A 12,580-nucleotide genomic window follows, 5' to 3' on the forward strand; every position below is an offset into this window, starting at 1 on the left:
CGGGGGCCATGTGTAGGGCTGGCTCATGGCAGAGGGGCCCCATGGGCAGCGGTGGGGTCGAGGGTGGAGTTCGCGTCCTCTGCCCGTGACTGAGCTCCCTGTGCCGCAGGCCCCTGCTGCGAGGTGGGGTGATCCCCGCACAGGGCACAGGGCTGGGGCGGTGAGTGTCGCCACGGTCACTGGCTACGTTGACGGAGGAGTCATTGCACCTGTAATTTTGTGCTGAACCTCAGCTGTTGGACAGAAACCACCCTCCAATGAGAAGGAGCTGGGACGAGGGGTGCCACCGCCCCGCTGCCAGGAGCCAGGCCCCGCTCAGCTGCCCTCGGCGTTCGAGGCTGTGGGCTGGCCCGTCACACTCGCATGCAACCCCCACCCCCCCGCCTGAGGCCAGGTGTGCCCCTTCCACAGTAAACAGCAGGCTGAATCTGTGCGCCCCAAAGGACTCTGGAGGCGCCCGGATGGCCGGGATGCCACTGGGTGTGCCGGGACGATGGCGCAGGAGGCCGAGGGGCTTGTCTGGAAACCCATCAGTGGCCACACCAGGGCGGGGCACCCAGGTTCCGAGGCTGTGCCCGCAGCGCCTGCACTGTCCCCCAGGGCACCCGTCCTCCGGGCACGCTCTCTCGGCATCTTGGCATCTAAGTTGTAAGCCATCCTGAGTTTTTCTGGAATAATAGGGGATACAAGCATAGGTGGAAAGATGGATAAGTGGATGGATAGATAGATAGATAGATAGATAGATAGATAGATGATAGATGGATGATAGATAGATAGATAGATAGATAGATGATAGATGGATGATAGATAGATGATTGATAGACAGTAAATAGATAGATGATAGATAGATAGATAGATAGATAGATAGATAGGTGGTAAATGATAGATAGATGATAGACAGATAGATAGGTGATAAGTGATAGAGAGATGATAGACAGACAGACAGGCAGGCAGGCGATCACAGACAGAGGAATGGGAGAGCACGCTGACATTGCATTTTGAACTCTGCGCAAGGCCCTGTGCTAAGCTTTACAAAACCTTCATCGTGTGCCCCTCACGGTGCTGCGAGTGAGGAAGGTGCTCGCCCAGGGTACGATGAAGAAATGGAAGCACAGCGCGTTTAAATAACTTCCCAGCAGGCAGCTGGGAAGTGGAAAAACCAAAATCTGAGCCCAGCAGCCTGGCCTCCGAGTTCCTGCAGACAGACAGACAGACGGATGGACAGACACACAGAGAAGGAGGCTTTGGGCGGTCGTCTTGTCAGCGCTTCAGCTCAGAGTGTGGGCGGCAGTGAGCCCAGGCCTTGGCACTGCACCCAGAGGGCCTCCCTGCTCCTGCCTCTGCCCCTCGGGGCCGGGGGCGCCAGGAGGTAAGGAGGTGCACACCTGGGCCAGGGTCTGAGAGTTGGGGGACGGGGCTTAGGGGACTCACCCAGGTACCACCTGCCCATGGCGGAGCCGCTGTGTCCCTGTGGAAGGGCCGGGAGTGCCTGTGGCTGAGGGCCTGGGCGTCCCTCCCTCCACACCGCAGCCACCCCGTGGGGAGGAAGAGACGAGCCAGGGAGGAGGGGCTGGCAGGCAGCCAGGAGCCACGTGAGGGGGCAAGGAGGGGGGAAGCTGGGAGCCACTGCAAGGCACACGGCAGCCCACACGGCCCTCTGCCCAGGGCACAGGGCCGCATCCAGACCCTCCAGGCTGCCAGGTGCCCGCCAAGGTCACAGGGACCCAGGAGGGTGCCGGCTGAGGCGGGGGCTGCTGGTGGCCAAGGGGGGCACTCGGGGCATTTGGGGGGCCCTGAGCCTCACCTCATTCCTCCAGCCCGCCAGGCCCTCACCCTGACAGCCCTGTCCCAAGGCCCCATCTGTAGCCAGGAGTCCCCGATATGGGACAGCAGCCTGGGGGCCGCCCGGGGGGCAATGGGTGCTCTTGGGGAGCCCCAGCAGACCCTGAGGTCATTCCCTCAGGAGGGCAGAGAGGAGGGGCTGCTGGGCTGTTGTCCCGCAGGTCCTGCCCCCTCGGCAAAAACCGGTCCTCAGGGACCTCAGAGGTGTGATGTCAGGCCTGCACCCCAAAGCCGCCTGGAGACACCAGCAGCCCCGTGAGGCCTCCAGGACTGCGGCTGGTGGGGGGCCTGGCTGGCAGGCGGGTTCCAGACGCAGGGCAGGTGTGGAGGCTGTGCGCCAGAGGGGCAGGCATGGGGGCAGGGTCAGGGCCCCTGACGTGACCAGGCCGGTGCCACATTCCCAGGAGGAACGCTGAGTACCCAGCAGCCCGAAGCTGCCGAGTGGGAAGTCCCCACGCTGAGCACTTCGAGGGGTTCCTGCCCCTTGGGGTTAGATGGGACTTCAGAGGTTACCTGTGCAACACATCCATGTCCGGAGAAGTGGGCATTCAGCCAGCACCCCCGCCCCCAATGCTCCCTGCGGACCCCCCGCCAGAAGGAAGCAGCCCCGTCTTACAGGGAGACCTTGGGCCATAGGCCGACCACCTGGGAGGAGCTGCAAGGCCCTCGCCCCTCACTGTACCACAAAGGCTCTCTCCACTCAGACCCTCGTAGGGCTGAGGTTAGGCCAAAGCCCCTTCCTGTGTCTCACAAAACCTCCCTGTGGTCCTGTGGCCTCTCCGACCGCACCTGCTCCCTGGCCCTCTGTGTGCCTGGCCAGGCTGCTCCCGGGGGCCCTCTGTGCGCCCCAGCCAGGCTGCTCCCGGGGGCCCTCTGTACGCCCGGCCAGGCTGCTCCCCCGGGGCCCTCTGTGTGCCCGGCCAGGCTGCTTCCCCGGGGCCCTCTGTGTGCCCAGGACAGGCTGCGCCCTGGTCCCTCTGTGCGCCCCAGCCAGGCTGCTCCCGGGGGCCCTCTGTACGCCCGGCCAGGCTGCTCCCCGGGGGCCCTCTGTGCGCCCGGCCAGGCTGCTCCCCGGGGGCCCTCTGTGCGCCCGGCCAGGCTGCTCCCCGGGGGCCCTCTGTGCGCCCGGCCAGGCTGCTCCCCGGGGGCCCTCTGTGCGCCCGGCCAGGCTGCTCCCCGGGGGCCCTCTGTGCGCCCGGCCAGGCTGCTCCCCGGGGGCCCTCTGTGCGCCCGGCCAGGCTGCTCCCCGGGGGCCCTCTGTGCGCCCGGCCAGGCTGCTCCCCGGGGGCCCTCTGTGCGCCCGGCCAGGCTGCTCCCCGGGGGCCCTCTGTGCGCCCGGCCAGGCTGCTCCCCGGGGGCCCTCTGTGCGCCCGGCCAGGCTGCTCCCCGGGGGCCCTCTGTGCGCCCGGCCAGGCTGCTCCCCGGGGGCCCTCTGTGCGCCCGGCCAGGCTGCTCCCCGGGGGCCCTCTGTGCGCCCGGCCAGGCTGCTCCCCGGGGGCCCTCTGTGCGCCCGGCCAGGCTGCTCCCCGGGGGCCCTCTGTGCGCCCGGCCAGGCTGCTCCCCGGGGGCCCTCTGTGCGCCCGGCCAGGCTGCTCCCCGGGGGCCCTCTGTGCGCCCGGCCAGGCTGCTCCCCGGGGGCCCTCTGTGCGCCCGGCCAGGCTGCTCCCCGGGGGCCCTCTGTGCGCCCGGCCAGGCTGCTCCCCGGGGGCCCTCTGTGCGCCCGGCCAGGCTGCTCCCCGGGGGCCCTCTGTGCGCCCGGCCAGGCTGCTCCCCGGGGGCCCTCTGTGCGCCCCAGCCAGGCTGCTCCCGGGGGCCCTCTGTACGCCCGGCCAGGCTGCTCCCCTGGGGCCCTCTGTGCGGCCCGGCCAGGCTGCCCTCCTGGGCCCTCTGCCCCGGCTGCTGTGCTCAGGGCCTTTCCTCTGGCCGCCCCACCCTGGGAACGCCCTCCGCTGAGCTCCGGGCCAACTCTGCTTCCTTCACAGGCCCCACAGGCCCCGCTGGCCCCGGCTGCGGCTCTTACCTCTCTGCAAGGCTCAGACCCTGTAGGTGTCTTTTCCTCAGTCGCACTGACTGTGTCTGATCAGGTATCTGTTTTTCTTCTGTTTCCGTCTCTTTTGACTGAAATGTGAGCTCCCAGAGCCCAGGGATTGTTTCCTGTGTTCATTCCTCGACTCCTGCCCAGAACAGGCTAGGCACACAGTGGACCCCCGTTTTGTGAAATGAATGGCTAAGTTCCAGAGGTAGAGTGACTTTCCCGGGGGCCCAGGTGCACCCTGACTTGCAGCCTCTTCTCAGGAACCACCGGCCCTGTAACAGGCAGCTCGGTCTGATGGCTCCTGCAGAGCGCTCCCCGGCCCTTCTGGGGGTCCTCCGTCCCTGCCCTCCTCACGGGGCCCCTCGGGGCTCCCCCAGCCCTTCTGGGGGGTTAGCCATCCCTGCCCTCTTCTCGGGGCCCCTTGGCCCTTCTGGGCCCTCTGTGCGCCCCGGCCAGGCTGCACTCCTGGGCCCTCTGCCCCGGGCCAGGCTGCTCTCCTGGGCCCTCTGCCCGGGCCAGGCTGCTCTCCTGGACCCTCTGCCCCAAGCCAGGCTGCTCCCTGGGGGCCCTCTGTGCGCCCGGCCAGGCTGCTCTCCTGGGCCCTCTACCCCGGCCAGGCTGCTCTCTGAGGTCCTCTGTCCTGGCCTGGCTGCCCTCTTGGGCCCTCCGCCCCGGGCCAGGCTGCTCCCCCGGCCCTTCTGGGGGGTCCACAGTCCCTGCCCTCCTCACCGGCCCCTCGGGGCTCCCCCAGGCCCTGCGCGGTTCCCATAAAAGAACTCACTTGTCCTTTCTAGGGAGGCCGGCCAGGTCCAGGAGGTCCCACCTGCTCACCTCGCTCACTCCCAGCTTTCCCCGGGCTCTGTCTGGTCCCCGCACCCCGCGGACTGAGGCACTTGGGTCCTGGCTGACACTGGGGGCAGGAAGCCTCTCTCAGAGGGAGTCCTGTTTCCTTTAACCGGAGGCCCACGATCCCCCGAGAGCAGCAGGGGAGGGGGGAGTGGGGTGAAGCATCCTCCTGGTCTCCATATGCCGAGGCACCCCGTGGACACCTGCACCTGCCCCTCCCCCATGGCTGTGGCCTGGTCTCCTCTCGTCTGCAGAGTGAGGCCGCGGCACCTACCTCGCAGACCCGCTGTCGGATTGAGAGGACGTCGATGCGCGGCCAGAAGGTCCCGGTGAGCCAACACCATCGTCCTCCCCTGAGCTGCTTCCGGGAGCAAGGACACTGGCCACAGCCCCTTCCCTGGAGGGTCCACCCTGCCCATGGCCATTCCAGCAAGACCCCCGGCACCTGCCCTCCCTCCCCCTCAGTGTGGTCCCCACAGCCTCCCCCACCGGGCACCCTGACCTGCCGTTCCTCCCAGACCCCACGCAGCATGGCTGCTCCCTGTTGGGTCTGGCCCCACCCTGTTCTCCCACTTCCCCAGGGTAGGCCCGACGGGTGGGAGCCCTACCCTGCTGCCCAGAAAGGCTACAGAGCAGTAACAGTCCGGCACCCCTCCCTCTGACTGTTCCGAGCTAAAGCCACCACCACCAGGGGTCAGGGGGTCTGTGAGGAGTAGGAGAGGCAGCCCCACCTCCCCTGTCAACACGGCCACACCCTCGGGACAGTGCCCCCAGCACTGCCTGTCCCCGCTCCTGCGCCTCCCAGCAGGCTTCCGTTGGTCTGGCCTCCGTCTCCTCTCAGGCAGCAGCCTGGGTACCTGCTGGTTCGGCCCGGCAGGGGGGGACCACCCGCATCAGCTGGGCTCTGTCTGCTGGGGCTCAAAGCAGCGAGGCAGTGGCCTCGCCACCCCCCCGCCCCCCCCCCAGCTGGGGCTTCTCACTCCGCCAGCGGCACAGGGGGACCAGGAGGGGCTCCAGACCCAGCCATCGCCCTGCAGTGGCTCACAGCCGGACAGAGGCCCCTAGAAAGCCCGACTCCCTGCTCAGGTCTCCATGGCACGCAGGGAGGTGGCGACTCCCAGGCCCCATCTGTGCTACCAGCAGCCCTGACCCCAGGGAGTGCCGACTCCTGCCTCCTGCTGTGGCCACAGAGCCAGGGTCACTGGGGTCTTATAAGGCGGGCCTGGGAGGAGGTGGCCCTGGAGGGTCCATTCCCTAAGTGCTGGCATCGAGATGGCCAAGCGTGGGGCACCGAGGTCCTGGGAGCTGCCAAGGGCAATGTACTCGGAACCAAGGTGACTGTGTCCTCTCTGCTCCCTGGGCAGCGGGGCCCGGGGCCTGGAGACCTGCCTGGCCTCTCCTGCAGCGAACCTGGAGAGACGTGCATTCCTGGCGTGTCCCAGCCCACACCTGGGCCTCACCGAGCAGTGGCTGTTCTCCCCACCCTGCCTCCTTCCCTGCCCGTGACCGCGTCCCTCCTGTCTCTGACAGGCAGCTGCAGGCGCACCACCACCTCCAGGAAGGCGGCAGGAGCCACGCCACCCCCAGCACTGCCCTGTCCTCCAGGACCTGGGGGGGTCGAAGGCTGTCCCCGGCTCGGCAACCACCTCTGTGGCTGATTCCACAGGCAGCCAGCCGATCCGGCCTCTGTGCGGACTCATCACGGTGTCTGGTCAATGTGGCCTCGTCTGCTGCCCATGCTCCACACTGACAGGTGCATCCACCTCAAGGTTCCCAATCGTTCCTAAGAGCCTGGGTCCCCGTCAGCTCCCTCCCCCGACAGCTCAGCCCCGCAGGCTCGGGGACACCCCGGTGACCGAGAAGACTGACGGGGGACGCGGACAAGTCAAAACTTGAAGCCTGGTCAGGCAGACAGAGGGGAACCTGCTATTAAAGAAAGAAGACAAGGAAATGGATGGTAATGTTCATGTTAATAACATATCTTCATGTAGAGTTTTCTAAGTGCCTTTAAGTCCACTGATCTCTTTGACCTTGGAAGGTCACAGGAAGGGTGTTGCTGGACCCATTGCACTGCTGGGGAGACCGAGGCTTCGGTGGCCCAGCGTACCCTCTGGCTAGGAAGGGCTTCATTCTGCAGAGAAGGAAACGGGCAGAGATGCTGGGCTCTGCCCAAGCTCACACAGCCGGAGGGAAGGGGGACCTGAGAGAATGAGATGCCCGAGCCTCCTGCCCCCCCATCTGCCCCCATCCTGGCTTGGAGGGGCCCATCCCCCAACAGCCCGTGCCACCTGAGACCTTCAGAACATCCATGGCAGCACCACGGGAGGCTGCCACCGCCGCCCCGGCAGGCGGCCCACCATTACGCAACCAGGCAGGGCTGGGCTGGCTCCGCAAAACCAACAGCTCCTCTGGAGCGGCTGCCAGCCCCGGGGGTGAGCGTGACAGCAATGAATCACACTAATGCAGAGGTGACCACGCTTCCTCTCTGTGGCCTGGAGACAGGTATTTCCAAAGCTCCCCCTGGCCCAGCAAAGGCACCTGACTCCCTCCCTCCCTCCCTCCCCAGGTGCGGCGAGCAGCCAGGGACAAGGTGGGGTGAACCAGACCCAGCTGGACAGCCCTCCCCCAGCAGCTCTACTGGCCAACATCCCCCCTCCCCCCCGGCCGGGGTGACCCTGGGGAGGGCAGGCCTTCCCAGCAGAGGGTGGGAGGAGCCCGTGACCTTGGGTGTGCTCCACCAGCATCCCTCTCACCCGCCCTCCCTGTCCCTCGCTCTCCGCCTCTGTCAAGAACAACTTGGCCAGGTCCAACCCACAACTGGAAAACAACCGTAGTGGGGTGAGGGGGGGGAGGCAGTGTGACCTGGTCTGCTGTGGCGTTAAGTAACACAAACACCTCCGCGCAGACAGACTTCAGGGTCTTTGGAGTGGACCTCACGGGGCGTCGCTGAGGCGGAAGGTGCAGGACCCGAGGTCACTGTCACCAGGAGACTCGGTGCTCCCTCCGGGCTATGGCACCTCCGGGCTATGGCACTGCCAGGGCTATGGCAACTCCGGGCTATGGCACTGCCAGGGTTATGGCACCTCCAGGCTATGGCATCACCGGGGCCTCTCCCAGTTGGGGTGTAGACACTTTGTCAGCTGGGCAGGTTCTCAGAGTTCATTTTGCCTGGAGGACCCCACCAGCTGCTCACTTTCCTGCAGCTCAAACACCTCAGGGGGGCAGGGGGGACTCACTCCGGTTTGGGGTCATCACGCCTGTGGGGATGAAGGACTCCTTCCCACAAGCCAAGTCCTGCCGCCTCTCATGCCCACCTGGCGGGCTGGCACCCTTCTCCTGGGCTGGGCCTCGCTTGGCCCCAGGAGTGCGGACTGGGGCACATCTAGGAAGCAGATGGCATCACCTAGGGTTGAGTTCTGGAGTCCTCCACCCAGAGTTCAGCACAGCCAGTGCCCGTACATGCTCGCTGCTTCTATTCATTACTAGAGACCCGATGCATGAAAACCTGCAAGAGCAGGCCTTCCTTCCCCTGACTGCGGACCGGCTTCCCTCTCACACCCGGCACCCGGGCTTCCCTTGCAGCCCCAGCTTTGTCCTGTCTAATCAGCATATTATGCTTTTATTATTATAGACCAGAGGCCCAGTGCATGAAATTCGTGCACTGGGCAGGGGGGGAAGAGGGGGGCGTGTCCCCTAGCCCAGCTTGCACCCTCTCCAATCTGGGACCCCTCAAGAGATGTCCAACTGCCGATTTGGATCCCAGTGGGACACCCCTCTCACAATCCAGGACTGCTGGCTCCCAACCACTTGCCTGCCTGCCTACCTGATTGCCCCTAACCGCTTCTGCCTGCCAGCCAGATCACCCCATAACCACTCCCCTGCCGGCCTTATTGATGCCTAACTTCCCTCCCCTGCCAGCCTGGTCCCCCCCAACTACCCTCCCCTGCAGGCCATCTTTGACCACATGGGGGTGGCCATCTTTGTGTGAGGGCGTGATGGTCAATTTGCATATCGCCTCTTTATTATAGAGGATTGTTATCATCATGGTTATTATTTTGACGACCAGTCTCTGACCTTTGTGTGTGTTTTCCAGGCAACTCACTGCCATACAACCCTCCCCAGAGCAGCCTCGCCCCGACGTGGTCTCTCCCCTGGGTCTGGACATCACCCCCCCACCCCACCCCCACCCCGGGAAGGGAGCCCGGCCATGCATGTGCTGTGCAGAGCCCTGGAGACAGACCCTGCTGGGTACCAGGAGACAGGTGGCTGTGTGGAGCCAGGCAGAACGGGCGAAGCATTCCGTGCTTGTGCCAGAGAGAGCGAGCAGCCTCTGCCATCAGTGCTGCTATGGGAAAGCCAGCGCCTCCCTCCTGGCCGTCCTCCACTTGTTCGTATAGGAGAGCCTTCTCTTCGTGGGTCTTTGTGGCTCTGGCCTCTGTGGACCTCCTGGGCCGTGCACAGCCAGGCCTGTGACCCCAACCCTGTGCTCCCGGATGGGCGTGAGCCTATTTACAAAGTGTAAGCGTGACCCCAGCGACCACTGAGCTCACAATGGTGAACTTGACCTCAACTACACGCCTGTCTTTCCAAAGCCCTGTGGGAGGCAGGGAGAAGTGCCTAGAGGCCGTGCAGGCAGCAAAGAGGAGAGTCAGGGAGGCGGCAGGGAGTTGCTGGGGCCCCCACCCCCAGTCCCTCAGGACCTGTAATCCTGCGGCTCTGAACGCACAGACCCTAGACCAGCCGTGGGCAAGCTACGGCCCGTGGGCCGGATCCGGCCCGTTTGAAATGAATAAAACTAAAAAAAAAAAAAGACCGTACCCTTTTATGTAATGATGTTTACTTTGAATTTATATTAGTTCACACAAACACTCCATCCATGCTTTTGTTCCGGCCCTCCGGTCCAGTTTAAGAACCCATTGTGGCCCTCGAGTCAGAAAGTTTGCCCAGCCCTGGGCTAGACAGACTCTAGGACCCTGTGTGAGTCCCTGAGATGCCCAAGCATCTTACGTTAGAGTGAGACGCAGCCCCTGCCCCCAGAGACTGTCTCCGATGAAGAGACACCAAACACGCAGAGGTGGGTGCACACGATGGCCCCAGGGGCTGACCCCGCTGTGCGGAAGTGGCCAGCAGCACTTTTCACCAACCTCGTTGGAATGCCTTCGAATGTCGCTCTAAGTGCCCTGGGCTGCAGCCCCGCCTGTGATGTCACCACAGCTGGTTCAGCATCCTCTGCCGGGCTCTACGCTTGGCTCCAGGCTCGAAGTGTTAGTTGTGACGTGAAGGCGGGCCAGGGTGACTGGGGCACAGGAAAGAAGGGCCGACTCTCCCTGAAGTCCAGGAAGGCTTCATGGAGGAGGGGGCATTTGGATTGGCAGAAAGATAAAAGGCTTGGATTGTAACCCGAGTGTCACCTGTGTGCTTCTCTGTCAAATCCTTAGGTAGCGGCCCCCAAAATGGACCAAAGGGAGAGGTTAGAACCTTTTGCCCCAGGCTAGGGAGCCCTCAATTAGGCCACTGAGGGGACAGGTCCTGGGCCCACGGATTGGGAAGAGGGGGTGGAAACAGGAGGAGGGGGAGGGGGAGGGGAAAGGGGATCCAGGAGAAGCGGGGCTGGGGGTGGGGGTGGGGCAGACATACATGAAGCAGCTGGACCGATGGAGCACCACTCAGCCCCTCTTCAATCCCCACTGCCTCCCTCTGACTCAGGTGGAGTCCCTCGGCCCTTCACACATTTGAGTGCTTCCCAGAAAGGATTGCAGCCCGGCCGCCAGGAAACAAATGGTATTTTATTCCGTGTGGAGAGCACAGATCACAGCAGACAACAGTCCATCACACGCTCGCCTCGTTTCCACGGTAACACGATGCATGGGAGGGGCAGGGCTGGTTTGGTTTCCCACTCTCTTTATGACCTTTGACCTCTGTCTGTTTTCCAACAACAAGGCCACTGCACCCCGCACTCTGGCAGTGACAGGTGGAGGGAGGGCACAGGCCATCACTGCTCACCTGGCCACGGCATGGCCCAGAGGTCCTCAAACTTTTTAAACAGGGGCCAGTTCACCGTCCCTCAGACATTGCACACATGGGCACTGCGGGCCCGGGACGAGTCGGCTGCTAAGCAGGACGGGCAGCGGCGGCAAAAACGCCCGGCGGGCCGCATAAATGTTTTCGGCGGCCGCATGTGGCCCGCGGGCCGTAGTTTGAGGACCCCTGGCATGGACAGATGGAGGCCCCTGGCTCTCCCCGCTGCCTCCCGGGAAGCCGGCCCCAACAGAATGGATCGCCTGCCCCAGACCCAGCGCGAGGGTGGGGGTCCGAGAACAGAGGAGCTGGGCTCTAAGTCAGAGTCTCGGAGGCTGGGAGGGGGCGGGGGTGGGGGTCCAGAGCCCAGGGGGTTATTGCTGAGAAGATATGCAAGGGCACATTCCCAGGGGGGCCGGGCCTGCCTGCCTGGCCTCTGCACGGGGCGGGGCAGGGGCAGCCGGGGGACCCCCAGGAGAAGAGGCCGGGGAGGGTTGCGGCCTGAAGCAAGCTGGCTCCCAGCTCCTGGCTGTGAGCCCCCGTTGCTAAGAGACCCTCAGAACAGGCCGGGTCAGGGCCGGGATGTGGAAACAGGTTCTTGAAAAGGAGGGCAGAGGCCATGAGGAAGGTCACAAAGCTGGTGCACAGCTTCCCAAGTCCCCACAAGTGGAGACTCCCTCCCGGGCCCCACCCTCACCACCTCTACGTCAAGAGAGGGGACTGGTCTCAGGAGCGAGCAGACCCCGGACCGGGGGTGGGGGTGGGGCGCACGGGGAGCAGGAGGAGCTGATGGTGACGCGGCTCAGCTCCGGCCCAGGAGGTGAGTCCAGGTTCAGGAAACAGCGACAGCCACAGACAAGCAGCCACAAAGACCACAGGCATCACACACACACACACACACAGACACACACACGTCACGGGAGTGGACACGTCACGGCTGCGTGGGAAGGCGGGTTCAGTCGCAGCACTAAGTGGAGGACTTTTCGCGGGGATGGGGATGCGGGAGACGCGGGTCCTTGACTTCTCGGGAAAGAGCTGCTGCTGGAGAGGCTGGTTTTAAGCATTGACGTTCGCATCTAAAGGTCCGGGCGGCTGCCTCCAGTTCTGCAGCGGGAGAGACGCGAAGTTAACGCAAGGCCCTGGCTCCTTCCAGAAACCTCCCCGAGGGAGTGGCTTCGCTGCCCGAGCACGGCGCTGTGCTGAAAGGCCGCCGGTGGGTTGCGGGTTCGGTCCCTGGTTGGGCACACAGTCAGTGTTTCTCTCTCACACAGATGTCTCTCTCTCTCTCTCCCTTCCCCTCTGTAGGCATGTCCTCGGGTGAGGATTTTAAAAGAGAAATCTTGCCTGGCCAGCCTGGCTCAGTGGTTGAGCGTTAACCTATGAACCAGGTTTGATTACGGGTCAGAGCACATGCCCGGGTTACAGGCTCAATCCTCATTGTGGGCGTGCAGGAGGCAGCCGGTCATTGATTCTCTCCCATCATTGATGTTTCTCTCTCTCTCCTCCCTTCTTCTCTGAAATCAATAAAACAAAATATATTTTTAAAAAATAAAATAAAAATAGAAATCTTTAACTGCTCATCTCCCTGCCTGTAGCAGCCCCTCTCCTCTGCCCCCTAAAACTCCCAGGGTGAGACCCATCCTAAGTGCCAGGTTCCGGGTGAAGCAGGAGGACACGCCTGAGACGGGGAGAGATGGAGGCCTGGGAGGGGGGCCTCAGGGGAGGGTCCCCTGGAGGCTGGAGCCTGGCTGACACGGGAACTGTCAAACCCAGAGTCTCCATCCCAGGACACCCCGTGTCGCTCCCAGCGGCTGGCTCCGGGCCCCGCCCTCCAGCTTC

At 64.1% G+C, this 12,580-nt stretch overlaps 1 protein-coding gene and 2 long non-coding RNA genes across 4 annotated transcripts in view; 1 reads left to right on the top strand and 2 right to left on the bottom strand.

Moving 5' to 3' along the window:
• The first annotated feature begins 2,370 nt into the window (after positions 1-2,370).
• Positions 2,371-3,854, top strand: LOC107182757 (cuticle collagen 2C-like). Its single transcript, XM_015562465.1, has 3 exons — positions 2,371-2,382; positions 2,663-2,766; positions 2,871-3,854. Exons 1-3 carry the CDS (start codon positions 2,371-2,373, stop codon positions 3,793-3,795), a joined length of 1,041 nt encoding a protein of 346 aa, XP_015417951.1. The 3' UTR covers positions 3,796-3,854.
• Positions 3,855-6,671: 2,817 nt separating this feature from the next.
• LOC107182764 lies at positions 6,672-10,283 on the bottom strand. Its single transcript, XR_001513494.1, has 2 exons — positions 9,868-10,283; positions 6,672-6,854 (listed from the first exon to the last, which is right to left on the bottom strand). It is a non-coding gene; the product is annotated as an uncharacterized LOC107182764 (long non-coding RNA).
• A 575-nt stretch (positions 10,284-10,858) lies between these two features.
• Positions 10,859-12,580, bottom strand: part of LOC102751978 — a 7,430-nt gene continuing 5,708 nt past the window's right edge. For both annotated transcript variants that reach the window (XR_435566.2, XR_435565.2), the window contains exon 5: positions 10,859-11,845. This is a non-coding gene — a long non-coding RNA (uncharacterized LOC102751978). The remainder of the gene's footprint in view (positions 11,846-12,580) is intronic.

This window comes from Myotis davidii, unplaced genomic scaffold, assembly GCF_000327345.1.
Source record: "Myotis davidii unplaced genomic scaffold, ASM32734v1 scaffold97, whole genome shotgun sequence".
NCBI classification, from domain to species: Eukaryota; Metazoa; Chordata; class Mammalia; order Chiroptera; family Vespertilionidae; genus Myotis; species Myotis davidii.